The sequence below is a fragment of the Corythoichthys intestinalis genome, chromosome 16 (assembly GCF_030265065.1).
Source record: "Corythoichthys intestinalis isolate RoL2023-P3 chromosome 16, ASM3026506v1, whole genome shotgun sequence".
Lineage (NCBI taxonomy): Eukaryota > Metazoa > Chordata > Actinopteri > Syngnathiformes > Syngnathidae > Corythoichthys > Corythoichthys intestinalis.
In genome coordinates this window covers 22,463,090-22,484,367 of record NC_080410.1, presented here as the reverse complement: position 1 = coordinate 22,484,367, position 21,278 = coordinate 22,463,090, and the positions used below count along the sequence as shown (strand labels likewise).

At 39.0% G+C, this 21,278-nt stretch overlaps 1 protein-coding gene across 2 annotated transcripts; it reads left to right on the top strand.

Annotated features, from left to right (window-relative positions):
- Positions 1-1,403: 1,403 nt before the first annotated feature.
- Positions 1,404-19,990, top strand: limd2 (LIM domain containing 2). 2 transcript variants are annotated; one of them, XM_057817726.1, is made up of 4 exons: positions 1,404-1,566; positions 11,882-11,923; positions 16,456-16,592; positions 17,978-19,990. In XM_057817726.1, the coding sequence occupies exons 1-4, from the start codon at positions 1,564-1,566 to the stop codon at positions 18,135-18,137; spliced, it is 342 nt and encodes a 113-aa protein (XP_057673709.1). In that variant the 5' UTR covers positions 1,404-1,563; the 3' UTR covers positions 18,138-19,990. The 2 variants fall into 2 exon arrangements, with proteins under 2 accessions (XP_057673709.1, XP_057673710.1); XM_057817727.1 differs by lacking the exon at positions 11,882-11,923 and having other exon boundaries at positions 1,408-1,566.
- The last annotated feature ends 1,288 nt before the right edge of the window (positions 19,991-21,278 follow it).

The following is a 21,278-nucleotide window of genomic DNA, read 5'->3' as shown; positions in this document are numbered from 1 at the left end:
TTGGTTGCCACCATAAGCGGAGTTTACGGGGGGTCAGCCCCCCCCCAATGGCCGAAAAGTGTCATTGCATGTAATTGACTTTCCTATATATATATATATATATATATATATAAGTTGTAAAGCATTAAAGGAAACAACAAAAATTAGTAAACGAACAAAAAATATATTTTTATGATTGGTCAAAATAATTTTTCTAACAGATCGTGTGACTAGCACCTTAGACAGTCATTTGCTTTGCATTTTATTTTTAAAAAAAAAAAAATTGCCGAGGGAAATTTTATTTTTCAAATGATTTTTACCTTTGAAAATATATATATTTTTAATTGAAGCAACTTTTGTTGGGATTTAATGACTTAGACACCAATGTCCTACGCATAATATGGCCCCTACACAAAAAGGACTGCTAAAATCAAAGAAAACTTTTTTAATTAAAAATTAAATGTGTTCAAATGCAAATATTTGAGTCCCAAATATTTTTTCGCATTCAAAAACTTTTTTTTCTATGATTTTTTTTTTTTTTTTTTTTTTGATTGAAGTGATTTTTCGTTTGAAAATATATATTTTTTGTTTGAAGCAACTTATTTTTGGATTGAATAATAATAAATAAAACAACAATGAATAACAAATGTCCCAGCCAAAATGTGGCCCAAACACAAAACAACTTTACTTCAATCAGTTGCTTCAATAAAAAAAAAAAAAAAAAACTTCAACCCCCCCTAAAAATTCAAAGAAAAATAGTTTTCAAATGCATCTTTTTGAGTTTCAAATTATTTTTGCATTCAAACTCCGCCTATGGTTGCCACTGATGGAGATAGACATCCAATCCAATTGGTCTGTCCAAATGGATTGGACGTCTATCGCCGTCAATGGCACTGAAAACTAATCATTCATTGCCAGCCAGCCATCCCAGTTCGAATGGATTGGGCGTCTATATGACTTTGTTTTTTATTCATTTTATAATAATGTAACTGTTAAATTATTGTAAATTTTAATCATCGAAATTGCAAGGAATAAAACGTTGGTAAATTGTGTAATTGACCTATGTAAAAAAAAAAAAAAAAAAAAACTCACGTCATACAATGTCTGACAAAAAAAAAAAAAAAAACGAATTAATTCACGAGATTCTATTTTTTTTTAATGTACTATTGTCGTGTTTCGACTGGATATTCATACGTTCATGTTCACTCGTCACAGTGGGATACCATAAAATTTGGTGGCGATTGAACAAACGCGATCAAAACGTGGTTGTAAAAATCCTTATAAATGTTTTAACAAGAGTGTATGACGAGATCTTAAATACGACTGGTAGAAAGATTACCATACATGTTGAGTTAAACTATACATACCCCTCGTACGACGTTTGAGTTGTCTGATTTACCCTCAATGCATCACCAGACGAGTCCACCCAATGGCATGCGACGTCCTGTTGGTGGGGGCAAGAAAAAAGACACGGTATAGAAAGCAGAGAGCGGAAGACACACAATCGCTCACCTGCATCTCCTTTAACAAAAAGCCGCTGAAAGCGCCGAATTGACACAAGAGTTTCCCCTTCAAGACGCCCAGATGGTGAGTTCTCGGCTTGGTCTGCACGCTGCGTCCGTTTCCATTCCCGCCGCGACGCTGCCTTTATGCTCGGCCGATGTGAGGCGATGATGTCCGGATTGGGGAGGGGGAGATGCTCAATGCTAGCCATCTATTTTACAAAATTAAAACACCATTTTCTTATATGATCAAATCCCCTAACCACGCCGTTTTCCGCTTTATTTCCACAGATTAAGTTAGTTATCATGCTGACTGATTACAAACCTACCACAAAAGGTGCTTGTCCACCGCAAATTGTGTGCTTAATGCTCAATATTCCCCATTAACATGATGAGTCGCCCTGTTAAGGAAATGCCTTTTGTCTTGCTATGTATCAAGTGTGTTGTAATACCAGTTCCACACAATGTAGAATTCTAGGCTTTACATTGCACCCAGCATAACACTACAGAAGTAACACAACAGTGGGTACTAATGCATTATCGCCTTACAAGGGAATGATTGACAGTCAGTCATTTTAATTATACTCTAATTATTGTGGTTGTGTGGTTCAACTGGTATTCTTTCCAATAATTTGGCTTTTAATAGACAATTCGTGCAGTTGCAAACACCTCTTGTGTTACAATCCTACGGAAGACAATTAGGGCCAGTCAACAGAAACAACAAAAAACAGTTGGCAGGATTTTCTTCACTTTAACCTTTAAAGTCAGAATTCTCACTTTATTTTCTGTAATTTGTGCTTCAAGAATTCTACGTTTATTCTCAGAGTTCTGACTCTCAAGTGAGAAATGTGAGAATAAACCCAGAATTCCGAGAATAAGCTCAGCATTCTGATTTCTGAGAATCAAGTCAGAATTTTGAGAGTAAATTCAGATTTCTTGCTGCTTTTTCCCCTTCACTGTCCCTAATCCTCTACCGTACAAACCAACCCACAAATGAATCCAGTATTGTTTGCGTCAGTGGTGGGCTGTGCATTTAGTACCGCAAGTTCCAGAACGATCATGAACATCTGGAAGAAAAGTATAATGCAACACTTAAAACTGTGTTTCTTCCATCATGAGTTGTACTCAAAAGGTAGGTAACCTAAGTCACACCGGTGCAATAAATGTTTTGCACTACGAAAGCAGTGTTTGTCACAATATTTTTCAGACACAACCCTCTGCCCTTACCCTTTTATAGTTGCACAAAACAGGCAACTTAAAAAAAAATGTGTGCCCATCTGAACCAAATTGAAGCAAGAATGGGCCATTATAAGGACTTTTCTTTTGCTTCTGCAGATGTGTGACCATTTCCCCCTGGAAATGACTCAAGTGGATTACATTTCCTGATGTGTTTATCATACAGTTTTAATAAGTGCCTTGAACTGTAACATCTTCGAAGGTGGAGTCCAGTTGTTGTTTTATTTTATTTTTATCATACAGGTTAAAGTAAATCCAGGCAGAGGTGGGTAGAGTAGCCTAAACTGATACTCAAGTAAGAGTTACTTCAAAATATAATTACTCAAGTAAAGAAGCCAACAAACAATGTACTCAAGTAAAAAAAAAAAAAAAAAAAAGTATTTGGTGAAAAGAAAATTCAAATAATGAGTAACATTGTGAGTTACTGCTTATGGTGTATGATTTTTGTTCTCAAACAATTGTGTTTTTTTTTTTCTCAGCACAACGTTATCTATATGAACTGTTATTATACTTTGAAGAAAAAGACTATAACCTACTTTATAACTGCATTAAGCCAAAGATATGGCTTAGTAAAACTACTCTTATAAGTACATGTTTCTCAAAACTTCACTCAATGTAACGTATTACTACCAACCTCTGAACCCAGGACCAAAAAATTTGATGAAATTGCCCTTGAACGGTCCTGAAATGTCTTCAATGTAGTTTAAAAAAATATTCCATCCGTTCAAAGTAGAGGTAGGTGGTATAAATTGTATAAAATGTAAATTTGGTCAAAAGTATAGTCATAGTATTAATCCATCAGAATATATACTATGAAATCCTCCAAATGAAGTTTTCTGGAAGCATATGAATGAGAGGAACGTCGATGATATCGACATGGTTTGGATTTAACGTTGGATTCTGAGAAAAACAATCTGCAAAATTCACTTGGTGACATAAACCTTCAATTTGACCGTACATGCGTAACAATGCTAACCTGTGCTGTTTGAAGTCCCTCGTGGTCTGTGTGGTTTTGCAGATTGACTGTCTGCTGTGAAAGCAAAAACTTGTGACCACATCTTGTGCTGGCTCTGAACACAAGATTTTGACATCATGCGTGGCTGTCAAATACAGTATATTTTCCCTTCTTTGCCTTTAGTGTCCCTGTAATCGTACTGCGAGTGTTTTGATAAACTGTATGGGAAATTTAGTTCTGGTCAAGTGTGGTATTGCCTGCCACTTGAACACCCAACAGACGACGCTTTCCCCACTTTTGATATCTTTGGCTCTTGTATGGCCAAGTGGACCATTCCACAGGTCGTTCAAATTATTCCACAATATGAATATTAGAACAAATAAATCATTCACAGCTGCTGATTAGTCTGTTTCACATTACTTTACCACAAAATAAGGTTCTAAACCAGGGGTCCCCAACCTTTTTTGCACCACGGACCGTTGCGATTTGGGTCTTTTTTTTTTCACGGACCGGTGTTCTGTCAAATTTTGCATCCTTATAAAATTTTGCTCCCAAAGCTTTTGTGGCGGTAAAAAAAAGCCCTCTTTTATATTCAGTTGGACTCAATGTTATCCAACGGTGTTAAAAAAAACTATTTACATCATAAACATACATGTGCAACACGAAAATGGCGTAAATTAATGCTTAACAACGCGGCGAAGTCGTTAAGAAAGAGCTGCGTGCAGTTGTTGTGTGCAGCTAACATGGCAAACGTAAGTTAATATTCCTTTCCTAAAGAAAGTTTGTAGTGTGTACTTTGGAATCGCTGCATTCGCGGTCATTTTTAACGTTACAGGCATGCCACATTTGTCAGAACACGCGGCAGAAAAATACAGCAAATATAAAATAACATTTGTTTTTAGCCCCGTCGTGTTAAGTGCAGGGAAAAAACAACTCACCCGCTGCATCAGTGGGAGGCCTGAGGTTGTTTCGTTGAGACGAGTTGGTCCCGAGATGGGAGAGTGAGAGAAGACCGCTTCACAAAGATACGATGTGGGAAATTGTAGCACAGTTTTCAGTGCTCTCCTAGCGATGTCAGGATATTTCGAAATGACTTTAATCCAAAACTTTGGTAGAGTTGTTGTCTCAAATGTATGTTTAAGGTCGCCGTCATTTGCGATCTCTACAAGCTGATATTCCTGTTGCACAGACATGCTCGAATCACTCGCTTTATTCACATACGGGTCACGAATCCACTTCTTCGCAGTTTGAGGGTCTTTAGTGATTGGGAAGTAGCATAGATTTTGTTTTCTTCGAGGTTGTAGGCTCATCTTCTGGCTCGTCAGGTTCTCTTTTTCCCGTAAAAAAAAGATGTTTGTTTTTCAGTCACTCTAGTGTGGGGGCTAATTATTTCCGGGAACAAATGTGATGGGCGACGACCTACGTCATACGTTATTATCGAGGCCAATCACACATAGATATACAAAACAAGATGTACCGGTAACAGTCAAATCAATGCATTTCTATGACGACCTCCTATCCTGTAGTTAGTATATCTAGAGTAGACAGGGATATTGGTTTGTTAAGCCGCACAGGCCAAAGTCAATCGGCCAGAATGCAGTCGTTAATAAATTATTTGTTTTCTGCGCGGCCTGGTACCAAATGCGCCACATACCGGTCCGCGGCCCGGTCGTTGGGGGACCCCTGTTCTAAACAACATGTAAAAGGCCTTAAAAAGCTTTGATTAAAATTCTTAATTTGACAGCTATGGCCTAATAAGCACTTCAGTTTCAGCATTCATCTATAGGTCACTCAAAATGTAAAATGTAAAATATTTAGGACTTTCATGGCCATACCAATCAAAACCAAGTCCTTTTAGAATATTTCAAGTAATAACGATCAGATGTAAAACTTTTAAAAACCTTTTCACTTCAATTTAACATAAGTCATTTTCATTCAAATCTATTTAAGATGCTTTTTACCTATAGTATGTACAAGCTATAGAAAGCTAAATACAAGTTTGAAACTTTTTAAGACATCTTAATTAATAATCAAGATTTTTTTTAATTACAAAACAAGCAAAATATAAAATCAAATTGGCAGAGCTTATTCTTTGATACTTTTTTGCATGTTTTGTTTTAATTTATAATGGTGTAATCAAACATTTAACTTAACCGGGAGATAATGGGTTATGGCTTGTTTTCAGGAATTCCACACCTTTTAGGAAATGTATTCTGTTTATCTTGTGAAATGTTCTTGGGGCTTGTGACAACCTGAGACTCTTTGAGAAGCAGGTTGTATGTTTTAACACAATACACTGGTACTATATCCAAAGTTTATGATGTATTGTTTTAATTAGTTGGAAAGTGGGTTCACATTGCTATTTTCTTTGGTTTATAAATAGCATCTTACATTAAAAGAGCTACACGCTTGGCTGAAGTTCTATCTGAACTTTGGCTGTCTCCCCAGACAGGAAGTTGCTGCTGCAAAAATGCCGCATCACTATTCTGGGGACATGCAGGAGGTTGTTAAGTACTAAAGGGGACAATGGGAAAAGATGTGAATAAGTAACGAGACCACTCAACATATAGTCAGCACGGAACTAGACATTTAACTCGCTTTTTGTCTGTTTTTTTTTAGCTTCATACCAGCACCACTGTTGTTTCTGTGTATATCCACATGACCGGCTGGGCCATTACATGTCGAGGCTGTGATAGAATGTTAGAGTCAAAAACGGGCAACATTTCTTTCTATCCAGTGGCTCTTGCATGTTTGTACAGGCATCTGCAGAAAATACTTGAGTACCTACACAACTGAGTGACTGGAAAGTTTCTGCTTTAAATATGTTTTTTACCTTTAAAAGTTAGAACGACACACTGAGGTGTTAAAAATAAATGTTGCTCTATTGTCTTCTATGGATAGTTTTGGATTTGTCAGTCTCAAAAATCCTTGAAAGATAATATTCTACTCCAGGCCTGTAGGTAGCAGTAATGTGAATTTTATGAAGTGACTGCCGGCTACCCTATGAAAGTGCTCCTTGTTTTTGCTGAGACAAAAAGCTGCTTTATTTCTATTCACTTGCTCCTCAATGGCGTCCAGCATCAGCTGCTTTAGGGTTCTCCTAATTTATTAGCTGAGCGAGTACCGTAGCGGAGACTATAGCCTGAGGAAGAAGCATGTCGAAACCACTTCCTACAGTGTTTCTGTGCCTTGCATTGTACATATAAGGAAACACTAGCTTGCATGCTGGCTCCTTCTAAGTAAGACAGGTTTTTACTTGACTTGAAGGCAAGAATCTATTTAGGTTTCTATCCCAGTGTTTGTTAGCAGTCTCAGTGCTTGGGATTAGGTGTAAAACCCTCATTTATTTGCCCTACCACTTTTGTCAGATAAAAAAAAAAAAAGGCATTTAATTGTCATCCATAGCTCTTTTAGGTGACTGCTCTGCTTGTGCTCAACTTTTTCATACTAAGTTCGAACTAATTTACAGGTTTCTTTCCACATCTTCTCTTGGATTTTTTTAGGCCCTGTCTGAATTGATGCCTCTTTTATTCACCCATACCACAGCTTTGGCTTTTCTGTGTGCAACTCCGGGACAATGGACATCTTGGTAAAATATATCTGGAGTAGCCATACCTATTAGCACTGCTGGAGTAGCCATACCTATTAGCACTGTTGCAGCACACACCTCCATCCTTCTTCCTGACGCTTACCTCGTCTGGCTTTTTCCCAGTTTAAGCTTACTCAGAGTCGACTGACGCAAAGTTCATTAACAGATTATGCAGTTGTACACTAAAGGTTAAGGTGACGCTTGCCAATTGAGTGAAATCCATACACCCTTTGATTAAAACCTGTCAAAGCTGTCATTTTCAGCTTGTGATTGTGGTTTCTGGAAATGACACTGAATGGGGGTCTGAAGTCGACCATACTGTTTTCCGGCGTTGGGAGTAGTATCTAGTGCTCAGACATCAGCTGTGTGAAAGAGGCAACAGAAAGCTTAAAGCAGTAATGTGAAGTAATTTCTTCACATGCCAAATAGGGTCACAAGTAAAGTAATTAAACATTGTCCACCAAATAAAGCATAAAAAAATATTTTATATGTTGTATATTTGACAAAATAATCGCGTTTCCGAAGTTCGAGCCTGAAAGGGGACGAACCCGGAAGTGATACGTCACACCGAGAACAGCGATGGCAGCGCTCCATACGGCCGCCATACAAAGCCCTTCAAACAATGCTTCAAACAGCGATATAAGCGATAGATCGAGTGCAAGGGAGGAGATCCAAGTTGGAGGAAGAAGAAGAGCTTGGAATTTTATGTTGGACCTAACATGTATTAGCCGGATGCTAATCAGGATGCAAACAATGTGCCTAGACTACCTGACATGGAATGGATACAAGACCCATCGAGATTACAACATTGGAGAGATATAGGCTGTTATTATTTTCATGATTTGAAGATGCAGGCATTTGCACATAATTTTATGTTTTTGTCTATCTGATGACATTGTTAAAAAAAATAATAATCAGACTTCATGTCCATTTTGGCAGATCCGGAAGCTCTCGTGCATATAAAATAATAATATAAAAACGTTGGGGGGAAAAAAGGAGATGAGTCGTCGATGGCTTTTTCCACTTTATTGTGGCAACAATAAGAAAACAAAATAATAGCGGACTGCCGCCACATTCGACCGCAAAGTTTTGCTTCTCGCCGATCTCCTCCTCGCCTCCTACTCCAGCGTCTCTTAAACGGATCGTGCATAGTGTCTTGTTATGAGCTTTTTGTTTACAAATGTATCGAACACACAACGTGCTGACAACCTTGTCTCTTTATTAACACATGGAGCAGTTCTTATGGAAAAGCAAGAACACAGCTCGGCACAGCTCTCGGCAGGAAGTGGCGTCTAATGGCGTGAGGAAATGTATTTTTTTCACACAAGCGAACAGATTACAAAGCACCACTTCAGTGTTGTCCTGAGACTACATTTCCCATGATTCACTGGGTGACCTGCGCGCTCGCTGATTCGCTGCGAGATTGACTCAATGCCAACACGCTAAATTGTCACCTGTCAGCGGCTCTCGCGAAACAAACTAGAAGGCCATCAAGCGATCACCGTGAAAGAAACGCCGAACCGTACAAATGCAATGCCATGCTTGAAGCATGAAGGTGGAAATACATAATACAAATACAAATAAATGTGCACAAACTCACCGGCGGTGTGTGTCTCTTACTGCAACGTGACCGTGAATTACCACGACGCCGACCCATTTATATGCACGTCCACACCCGTTTCCCGATTGACAGTGGATTAACCCTTTCGGACACGATTCTAGATGAGGCACAATTTAAACACGCTTAACCTAGCGAACGCAACAACAACTATGATCGGAGATTGCCACGAGTTAACTTTCGGCTAACGTCGCTAGCTTATACTGTTCATTCCACAACAGTAGGCAGCTATGCTTTGACAAAGTCATCAGTCATCTATCCAAAAATCACACTTACATTTTGGCAAATCCTTGATCATAAGCAGACCGGTTAAGGAAGCAGGCATCTTGGAAGTGTTTGCAGCAGAGAACACTACTCGATGATGGCGTGAAATTCATTCACTTCGTGCGAACGAAAGATGTCCATTTACGTGCCCTGCTATCCTTTGGCCACTCATACAACTTTTCGTTTGAGTGAGAACAAAACATCGCCACACACCGCTGTGGCATCTTACCGAGAAGCAATGCAACAAACACTACTGTTCTATGGCGGACTTCCCTCGCGCGTCTAGGTGTGACGTAATTTCCGAAGATTGCCGAAGAAAAGCATTTTCGTTGTCAAGGGCATTGCTATGGGTTAAACAAAGAATCTGGAAGGGTTGCTATAAAAATAATAATGATAATATGCTTATAACTGTTTAGCCATTGATATTATTCAAAAACATGGTTGGCCAACCTTACTTCACATTACAGCTTTAAACATTAGTGTGAATTTTAGCATTGGCACTTTGTTCGAAAGTGCAGATAGACACTACTGTACTTAAATACATCACGTCCTCTGGTCTGTGTGTCGTGTCCACATTCGTGTGTTTTTACGGGTATGGTCGTACATCCTTGTCCGTTTGTGTATATGTATCTGTTGAGGCCATGATTGCGAATTCGTCACATACAGTGGGGCAAATAAGTATTTGGTCAACCAATAATTGTGCAAATTCTCCCACTTGAAAATATTAGAGATGCCTATAATTGTCAACATGGGTAAACCTCAACCATGAGAGACAGAATGTGGGGGAAAAAACACAAAATCACATTGTTTGATTTTTAAAGAATTTATTTGCAAATCATGATGGAAAATAAGTATTTGTTCAATACAAAAAGTTCATCTCAATACTTTGTTATGTACCCTTTGTTGGCAATGACGGAGGCTAAACGTTTTCTGTAACTCTTCAAAAGCTTTTCACACACTGTTTCTGGTATTTTGGGCCATTCCTCCATGCAGATCTCCTCTAGAGCAGTGATTTTTTTGGGGGGGCTGTCGTTTGGCAACACAGACTTTTCAACTCCCTCGACAGATTTTCTATGGGGTTGAGATCTGGAGACTGGCTAGGCCACTCCAGGACCTTGAAATGCTTCTTATGAAGCCACTCCTTTGTTGCCCTGGCTGTGTGTTTGGGATCATTGTCATGCTGAAAGACCCAGCCAAGTCTCATCTTCAATGCCCTTGCTGATGGAAGGAGATTTTCACTCAAAATCTCTCGATACGTGGCCCCATTCATTCTTCCCTTTACACAGATCAGTCGTCCTGGTCCCTTTGCAGAAAAACGGCCCCAAAGCATGATGTTTCCACCCCAATGCTTCACAGTGGGTATGGTGCAATTCAGTATTCTTTTTCCTCCAAACACGAGAACCTGTGTTTCTACCAAAAAGTTCTATTGTGGTTTCATCTGACCATAACACATTCTCCCAGTCCTCTTCTGGATCATCCAAATGCTCTCTAGCGAACCGCAGACAGACCTGGACCTGTACTTTCTTCAGCAGGGGGACACGTCTGGCAGTGCAGGATTTGAGTCCCTGGCGGCACATTGTGTCACTGATAGTAGCCTTGGTTATTGTGGTCCCAGCTCTCTGTACGTCATTCTCGAGGTCCCCCATGTGGTTCTGGCATTTTTGCTCCCCGTTCTTGTTATAATTTTGACGCCACGGGGTGAGGAGGGAGTTGAAAGTCCGTGTTCCCCAACGACAGCCCCAAAACATCACTGCTCTAGAGGAGATCTGCATGGAGGATGGGCCAAAATACCAGCAACAGTGTGTGAAAAGCTTGTGAACAGCAAACGTTTGGCCTCCGTTATTGCCAACAAAGGGTACATAAAAAAATATTGAGATGAACTATTGGTATTGACCAAATACTTATTTTCCACCATGATTTGCAAATAAATTCTTTAAAATTCAAACAATGTAATTCTCTGGGTTTTTATTCAACATTCTGTCTCTCATGGTTGAGCTTTACCCATGTTGACAATTACATGCCTCTCTAATATTTTCAAGTGGGAGAACTTGCACAATTAGTGGTTGACTAAATACTTATTTGCCCCACTGTATTAGGTCTGTGTATGTTGCTTTCACATTTGCAACTCGGTGAGTTTTACAGCCACGGTATTAAAGGTTACAGACAAGGTACTGTGTTTCACACACTTGTGTGTGTTATGTCGACATGGTTAGATGTTTATATGTGTTTTGTCTAGCGACACACCAATATCATTGTCAGTGCTGCTGATACTTAAAAAGTTAAAGAAACCATAACATCAACACCACTTAACAAGCCTGACATAAACCTTTCAGATAGCAGAAACAGATGACACTTGTAACTGACCACATGCTTTATTCTGCCTGGGGTATATGTATACAATCTCAGAGGTCTCTGTAGCAGGTCTACAGGGAATTCAACGAGTACGGAAATTTAAGTACTTTTACTCACTCTGTAAAAATGTCAATCTGTGCATCTCAAGTAACATGCATTAGATCGTGAATGGCTGTGGTTGTGAGGTTGAGGCCAGCAGCGTTAGACTGAACGTTCCCCTGTCGGTGTCACATGAGCATCCAGACTTAGTATATCCTCTCACATGGGTGCAAAAAGGCAAATGGAGTCAGGAGGGGAACGAGCAGGTATTCGTAAGGAGTAATAAGGGCATCGTGAGAACATACCTTGCTCTTAAACTGACGTATATCTTTCAAATGCTTTCTCAGGAAACCAGAAACACAGAGGAGAAACCAGTTCAGCGGTCCAAGGTAAACAACTATGCGTGTGTCTGCAGCTTCTTGTGATAAAACAACCCAATTGAACAAACTCACAAACATAACTGTGAGGTTGAGATTGGGTTCTTCCTATAAAGTATTCCATCACAGCTCACAGCCAAGGCTGTGTGGATGAAATGAGCTTACGTAAGAAAACCAATTTAATCAGACAAGTTAAGACCTGCGGTTATTTACTCTTGTCCCACTTTGATGCTCCTCGGCCTTTCAGTACCAGGACAGGCTGCTCCATGTCATCAAATAATGTCCTCTTCAGACTTTGTATAGGAGCATGTGGCTCATGACACAAGGTTATTTCGGAAGACTGTGTTCCGAGTAACTCCAAACAATCTTGTGATCATGAGGAACATCCATATTCTTTGATAATACGCTACTTATTATTTTTAATTATGTAATAAATTAACATTTTGGTCACTGAGGGGCGCTTAACTTTTTGATTCGCCTTGTATGACTGGGGGGCCACGTCCCGATCAACAACAAATGGGGGCCAAAGTAAGCACCTGAGCCCTTTTAAATCTGATGTTTGCTGTCATATTGAATATAGATATTTTCCGCAACACAGGATACAGTCAAAACTAAGGTCTTTTGTCAATTACCAATTGGCCTACTAAATATTTTCACATGGTCATGAAGATCTAAGAAAAATCTGGTACCTGCTTTGTCTATTTCTTTTTCTTACCGATTCGGTCAGCATCAAAGCTTTTACCTCAATATCAGTTCAAATCACAACATGAAGAAGTCTTTACACCCAGCCATTGTTACTTGTACTAAACATGCCATTGGGAGAGTGTCATGTCCATGTTTTGATCTGTTTAACTGTGAATTATATCTGCTGTTGCGCAGTGTTGTTTTTGTCAGCCCTTTTAATTTTTGACTTGATCTTTTGGACAAAAATACTTATGAGTTTTAATCATTTCAAAATGGGTGTTAGTCTTCGTCTGGTTTTTATCAACGAATACTAAAGCAGTTTTCGTCGAAGAATTCTCAAGAGTTTTTTCGTCTGCAAAAATTCAAAGGTTTTAGTCTTTTTTTTTTGTTTTTTTTGTTTTTTTTGTTAAGGTTTTCGAAAAGGTTTTCCAATTATTTGGACAGCATATGTTTTAAAAATCTATACAAACTATTTAATCAAAACCAAATTCATACCAGCACTATGTAAGGAGCAGGTCTTTTTCAACTACTACTATTATTAACAACGAGATGTAAATTGCTACCAAGTTATGTCCAAACCACCAAACGCAGCACTTCTTCCAATCATAATAAACATTAAGCAGGAAAATAGTTGGGTACGTTAATTTCAATTACACCGTCCTGGATGCCATGGACTGTAAATTTTAAGAGGACACTTGCCACGCTGAAGCTAATGCTAACACAAACGCGAATTCTATGCTAACACTATGAATACATTAAGAGTGTGATGATCACTGAGCACAGCACAGACCTTTAAAGGTTAAAGCAACACTGCAGTGTTGTTAATAACGGCGTTAGAATATAATGGTGTTACTAACGGTGAAACTACTACTAATGATGAAACAGTTTTCAAACTTACACATGTCGAAAGTAGACAGAAGGGAACTAATGCAATAACGGGAGCAATTTTAACAACTTTAATGGTTGATTCACAGCATTAAATCACTTCCACACATAGCAAAGGTTACTATCTAGTTATTGCAATATCTGCAATACCCCTGTGTCTTGTTAAGTTTAGGGTAAAGAATTGTGCTAGGGCCAATTGTCCCAAAAACCCTTTAAACTCCACATTGTGTGACCTGTTTTTTTATTTTTATTTTATTTTATTATTATTATTTTTTACCTGAAATTTATCACCAGTTACTTTGCCAAGTAACTAATTACTTTTACATTCATGTAACTGAGTAACTAACGCAATTACTTTTTGGGTGAAGTTATTTGTAACTAATTAATGACTTTTTTTAAAGTAAGATTAACAACACTGCAACACAGCATATTCTCTCTTGCTAAGATAAGAAGACAAATCTGCCCATGTGTTCCAAAACAAGCAAGCCTGGAGTGAAGTATAGTTTGAAGAACACTGTATGTGGGCAGGGAGGGACACAGCACGTCACATGAGTGACAATCAAACGCTGCTATGATGCAGGGTGACTAACGAGTACAATAAGTAAATGTCAGACATTGTGAACATATGACAGAAATTATGTTGCACTTTCGTCTCGTTCTCCTCTCGTCATACGAAAACTGGTATTCGTCTCGTTATGTCTTGTCTTGAGTCTCCCCAGACGAGTTTTTAGCTTGTTGTCTTGTCATCATCATCATAAAAAGATTGATCCTCGATTTATTATTTTCGTTATCGTCATCGTTGATGAAAACAACAATCCTGCTGCATCAATAGTTGTGAGTTGTGTTTGTATAAAATCCGTGGTTGTGTGTGTGTGTGTGTGGGGGGGGGGGTACCGCCACGGTTATTTGTAAGGGCTTTCACATCCACTGTTATGTGTGTTGAGATCACGCTTGAATGTTACCTGCACGTTGTCATGTCACATGCTTGGTGTTTACAAGGTTGTGTTGTGCAGGTCATTACCATTGTTTGCATGTGTCTTGTTACATCCACTCTGGCACTATATCCACCTCATGTGTTATGACCATGGTTGCCTGTGTCATGTCCATTGTGCTACGTCAATTACGTGCATTCCATTTACAATGATATGAAAAAGTATCTGAACCTTTTGGAATTTCTCACATTTCTGCATAAAATCACAATCAAATGTGAAATGATCTTCAAAATCACACAGATGAAATAACAGTGTCTGCTTTAGCTAAAACCACCCAAACATTTAATAGGTCCTCATATTTTAATGAGGAAAGTATGCAAACAATGACAGAACGAGGAAAGATAAGTAGTGAGCTATCACATTTAACATTTTGTGGCCCCTTCTTTGGCAGCAATACCTTCAACCAGGCGCTTCCTGTAGGTGCAGATCAGTCCGGCACATCAATCAGGATTAATCTTGGCCCATTCTTCTCTAAAAACTGCTGTAGTTCAGTCTGATTCCTGGGATGTCTAGCATGAATCACTGTCTTTAGGTCGTGCCACAGCATCTCAATGGGTTTCAAGTCTGGACTTTGACTTGGCCACCACAGAGCGTGTATTTTGTTCTTCTGAAACCAGTCTGAAGTTGATTTACTTCTGTGTTTTGGATCACTGTCTTGTTGCCACATCCATCCTCTTTTTAGCTTCAACTGTCCGACAGACAGCCTCAGGTTTTCCTGCAAAACATCCTGATAAACTTTTGAATTCATTCTTCCATTAATGGTTGCAAGTTGTCCAGGCCCCCTAGGCAGCATAACAGCCCCAAATCATGATGCTCCCGCCACCATGCTTCATGGTGGGGATGAGGTGTTGATGTTGGTTAGCTGTTCCATTTTTCCTCCACACATGACGTTGTGTGTTACTCCCAAACAATTCAACTTTGGTTTCAGCAGTCCACAAAATATTTTGTCAAAACTTCTGTGGAGTGTCCAAGTGCTTTTTTGCAAATATTAGACAAGCAACAATGTTTTTTTTAGACAGCAGTGGCTTCCTCCATGGACTCCTCCCATTAACACCATTCCTGGTCAAAGGCTTACATATATTTGATCTGTGCACAGATATTGGACTGTGCCAGTGATTTCTTGAAGTCTTTAGCAGACACTCTAGGGTTCTTTTTTCGCCCTCTGAGTATTCTGCGCTGAACTCTTGGCGTCGTCTTTGGCGGACAGCCACTCCTCAGGAGAGAAGCAACAGTGCCAAACTATCCATTTGTAGACAACTTCTCTGACTGTCGATTGATTAACATCCAGACTTTTACAGATGATTTGTATCCTTTCCCAGCTTTGTACAAATAAACAATCCTTGGTTGCAGGTCTGCAGACTGCTCTTTTGCCCGAGCCATGATGCACATCAGACAATGCTTCTCATCAGGACACTTCTTACTAGCTGTGTGTTTTATAGTGGGCAAGGCGGCTTTAAGGCACTCATGAGTGATTGGGCACACACCTGACTTAAATTGTTTGGTAAAAATTGGTTTCAATTGCTCTTTAAGTCTCCTTAGGCAGAGGGTTCACTTACTGTACTTATTTTCCCCCTTCTGTCATTGTTTGCATCCTATCCTCAATAATTGTGTGGTTTTAGTTAAAGCAGATACTGTTTTTACATCTGACAAAGATCAGGTCACATTTGATGATGATTTTATGCAGAAATGTGAGAAATTCCAAAAGGTTCAGATACTTTTTCCTACCACTGTACAGTTGCAAGTGTTCCATCGTCAGTTGTGGCTGTTACAATTTGGCTTATGAAGATCATGAAATGGTCCCGGCCAATTTGCTTTGTCATAAGTTTTATGACAAACTTTTATGCATAATAATACCATTGAACAATTGTGTTATTTTGTTGAATGGTTAATAATTGAATAATATTTACAATGCCATTGTGTACACTTCCTAATGGAGCATACAAGAATACATTTATCAACAGACTGTATGCTATGTGTGCTCAGTCTTTCAGCTTCAAGACGCAGAAGGAGGTGTGCACATCCTGTGAGAAGACTGTCTATCCCATGGAACGGCTGGTGGCAGACAACCAGGTCTTCCACTCCTCATGCTTCTGCTGCAAACACTGCAACACCAAACTCAGGTGATCACTCTTTAGTGGGGTACTGTTTGCAATGATACGTTAGTTACTTATTTAAATAGAATGTAAAGATTAAGCTGTTTTATCTCCAACGAAGGTATAATAGACTAGGGGTGTGCCATCTTAGGCACCCCACGATTCGATTCCATTCGATTGCGATTCAGAGTGCTACGATTCGATTATTGAACGGTGATCACGGTATCGACTATGATCACGGTTATCGCGATTATCGATGCATCGTACATTACTAATTAATACAGTAGCCAAACAAATTTATGTCCATTATTTATTTAAAATGTTCTATTGATTCAACAGAAACAATGGAAATATGCCCATACAACAAAAAGCTGCCCTTAAGCTGCTTTTTTATTTATTTATTTTTTTACAAGAAAGTGCAAAAACATTAACCATTTTAAAGGGAGTACTTAGTTCTCTCAACAATACAATAACATTTACACAGGTGGAATGAATTCCACATTTTCTGGAAACAGTGTCTTTAGAAAGACTTCTTTTAACCAATATACTTTGTTTTCACAGATTTCTGTACTATTTTGCATGTTGGTAGTGTTACCGCTGTACTTAATCATGGTTTTACACGTTCTGCATATGAAATGCACGTTAGCAAATTAGCTAATTAGCTCAGCGCTCGGCGCTAACTATTAACATCTCAAAAACAACAACAAAACAGGCTAAACAGTACAAGAGGATTCGTGTACTCACCTCTTATAGATGCACACGGGTCTTAGCAACACACTCAGGACATTTTTCAATTGAAATGCCTTAAAACTAATGCTGGGCATCTGAAAGACAAGGTGCAACGAACTATCTCGTCCCCTCTTGCTCTAAAAAATAACTTGCGCACAAAAGTGTGGTCGCGCTTTTTGTTCCTGCCTGTCTCATACACTAATTTATTTTCCAGTCTTTTAAAAAGGAGTAAGTCTCTCTCTCAGTAACCGACAGCATCCATCATAACGTGCATGCGCCCGTTAACAGTGCCTGGGCGGCAGACGTGTCTTGTATTTCATTCTGCTATGAGCGGCTGCCATTAAGTTATGAGGGAAAATCATCGTTTTTGAACCTTTATGAATCGTAATCGAATCGTCACGTGTCGAATCGCGTTGCATGTAATAATCGATTTTTTTTTAAACTCCTCTATAATAGACATCAACGGCTTTTTAGGTTCCGTGTTTAGAAAAAAAGTTCACTCGTCAGTTTATAAGTCAAATGGACTGTATATTTCCTTGTACAACACATGAGAAACATTCACAATAGCTCTCAGAATTCCAAGTGGATGTGTTTTATCCCCCAAAAATAAATGTACCGGTATAAAAGAACACAGTATTCCTTTTCGATCGAACTGTTCGTGATTGGCCTTGTTCTGCATGCAGCCTGGGAACCTTTGCTGCCCTGCAAGGTGAATTCTATTGCAAGCCTCACTTCAAGCAGCTGTTCAAGAGCAAAGGCAACTATGACGAGGGCTTCGGACGCAAGCAGCACAAAGAGCGCTGGGCCGCCAAGGAGACGGAAAACATTACCAAGACGGCATAAAAGCAAACAAAAAAATGGTGACATGATCGCCCACAAGCTTTTTTTTTTCCCAAACAATTCTTTTTAACTGGCCATAATTTACACCATTTTTTTGTTGTTATTAAGTTTATCCAAACGAGTTGATTGTGACCAAAGGCCTTCTTGGCTATGGCGAGGGGTTCGACGATACAATTCTTTTATTTCTTATTGTTTATTATGAGTGATTTGCACCCATTTAATCACGTCAGCAGGCACACTTTTACACACACACACTCAGGTCAACTATCCCAGGCTCTTTATTGGCAGTGTGACCCAAGGATTTTGTACAAAAATGTTAGAATAACAAACCGCAGCAATCTGGAGCGCTTGAAGGGGGATCGAACAGGGTACTGTAACATTACCTCGCATGTTTTATCGTATTTCTCTTGTGTGTGTGTGTGTGTGGCTCATTCTCATTATTTTTTAAAGTGTCGACCTTTGTAAAATGTGGTCGCTACGAGTGTATCCCAACAGCCTTATTTTAAACCACTGGATCGGCCTATAATGTCGAAGTTACTGGTTTTATTTCATTTCCAAGCACTTGGGTCATTTCTTTAGTGAATTTCTCTGTACATAGCGCTGTAGTTTTTGTGATTCGTGAATACCCTCCACTCTCCACCGACCTCGAGTTTGCCGAAACCCCCCACCTTTGTGACACTTGTCATTTGAACCATTACAATCATGTAAAATTCCTTTCCGTTACTCTCCCCAACCACTAGTGTGTGCCAATCTTCATTAAGCCTAGTTGCATATTTTACAATAGGAAAGTCACAGGACAACAAATGACAAAATGTCACTAAATGCAAGGTGTTAGTGGGAAAGCATTTAATGTTTCTGCGCGTCATTGTACGTGGCAGGCATGGATGGATAAATATAATTCCCTAATCTGTTGGCACCTGGACCTATTCCTTGATGAAGTGGTGCCCCCTTTCTGAAATGAATCGTGCATGCTGCATGTTTGACAGCCAGTGCAGAGCGCCCCCTGCTGCTCACACGCTGGCTCGTCTGAGAAAGTATAGTAAATTTCAACATTTTTAAAAAAAATGCCTTTTAGACAAAGTTGCCTCAGTTTGCGGTATCCATTTCGATTGACCGACAATGAAATAGCATTTTAATGTATTTTGTGGTGTGACGACAAAAAGAAACCACATTTTAGGTACTTCACTGACACTTGAATGACTCGGTTAATTTTATTACTGTGAATCGAGCATGCTGTGACCAATAAATAGATTGATATTTGCATTTTTAAGAGAAGCCTTAGAACCTTCTTCGACTTATGTCCTTATCATGCCTTTTCAAAAACGGACTACTCATGCCACATTCCCACTCAACTCACGCCTCCACAAAATGTACAATATTTCTAACTCTATTGTTACATATGTTTGTGTGATGAGTTTTAAAATCTTAAATGCTTTAAAATCAAAATTGTTATACTGTATGTGGAAAAATGTGTCTTTACTTTTTGGTTGGTTGTCACTCACCAAGGTACATCTGTGAACAATCTCTCTGTTCAGGTGGTTGATGACAGAAGTTTTCAAAAACGTTAAATCTGTCGTTTTGTTCTTGTGGACTACTATTTTCAAACATACGCCTATTTTTGAGAATGTTTTTTTTTTTTTTTTTAAACGTTACACACACACTTTACCTGTGGATTGAGGTGGCCTTATAGCAAAAGAACGCTTGGACTCCACTTTGTGGTCTTCCTCTTCCCTCTTTTTTTAATTTTTTTAATTATTTTTTTTATAGAAATGCTTTTTATTTACACTTAAAACGCCCTTTATTCTATGCCTCGATATGTTTTTGAGCATTTGTCGTGTTTTTTTTTTTTTTTTAATGCTTTTGGATGGAAAAATAAAATGCTGGTGTTGATTTTAATCATTCGAATCAGAGTTTTACTTCATTATAGCCCGCATTTGGGGGTTTTAGATTATGCAACTGCAAATTCAATCATTTTTCACTGCTATGCAATTGCAAATTCAATCATTTTTCACTGATTGGCTCTCTGTGTGTGCGCCCGTGCGCTTACATTTTTTTTCTACTTATTACATTTAAACTACAAGGTGTATACATGAAAGAGTACATTTAATGTCGCTAAATATTTGGTTTTGCAATCAGATTGAAGACATTGAAGATTTGATTGAAGTAACTATGAGGAATTGAAGTATTACATTTCATTTTCTGACTACCCAACGGCAACTACGGGCAGTCCCCCTTCTAATTTGAATGGCCCCTGAAGTGCACCTGTTCCCATATTAGCACAAACCATGGCAATCGGTGAATCCTTTTCTGAAGTGCGAGAGAATGTTGTTTCTAGAGTAGGCCTGAACGATATATTGTTTGAACATCGTCATCGTGTTATGCAGACGCGCAATATTCGCATCACAAGGACGTGTGATATTTTAATTTCTTAAACACGCATACTTTTTTTCCGATTCATGCTCATACAGTATAGCCTCTCACTATCCCTCTTGCTAAGCAATGCGACCAAACTGTTTTTCTTTGTCAGAAGTGCAGCTGGTGTTTAGTACTTAAATTTATCAATGATTAACTTGTTTGTAGCTTTGAACTGGCCAGAGAAGACTCTGTAGCATACACAGTTTAAGGGCAGGCCAGGGCCCCCTGTTGGCCGAAAAGTGTCATTGCGTGTAATTGACTTTCCGATATGATTTTAAAATTTAAGTTTTCCAGTAAAATATTGTCTCTAAAAGTTGTAAAGCAATAAAACAGACAACAAAAATGAAACGAACAAAGATATTTTTATAATGGCTGAAAATTATTTTTCGGACAGATCGGACAGTAATTTGCTTTGCTCAGCCAAAACCACCAGAGGACCGAAGAGGCAAGATGGATATATGTAATTTTTTTTGCAAACCTAAGCGTTCAAAAGCGACAACTACTGAGCAAGAACCAAGGGTTGAAAATGTGGACAATGAAACGCCAGAGAGCACCGCCAAAATTTTGAACGGAGTTTCAATTTGCCCCACTAAAGACGCTAATTGTACAACAGTGCCACCACCGGTGTCTTGCCAATGTAGTTACCTCCGTCAAAAATTGTATTCCATGGCCGCGGGAGCGCACACACGCATTAGTTTTCAGTTATGTCAACTTAACCTAAATGAAGCC

Excerpts from the sequence above, each read along its gene's own strand:
- limd2 (XM_057817726.1), top strand. Across the intron at positions 11,924-16,455 it reads AACCAGTTCAGCGGTCCAAG|TCTTTCAGCTTCAAGACGCA; the intron begins GTAAACAACTAT and ends ATGTGTGCTCAG. Across the intron at positions 16,593-17,977 it reads CACTGCAACACCAAACTCAG|CCTGGGAACCTTTGCTGCCC; the intron begins GTGATCACTCTT and ends TTCTGCATGCAG.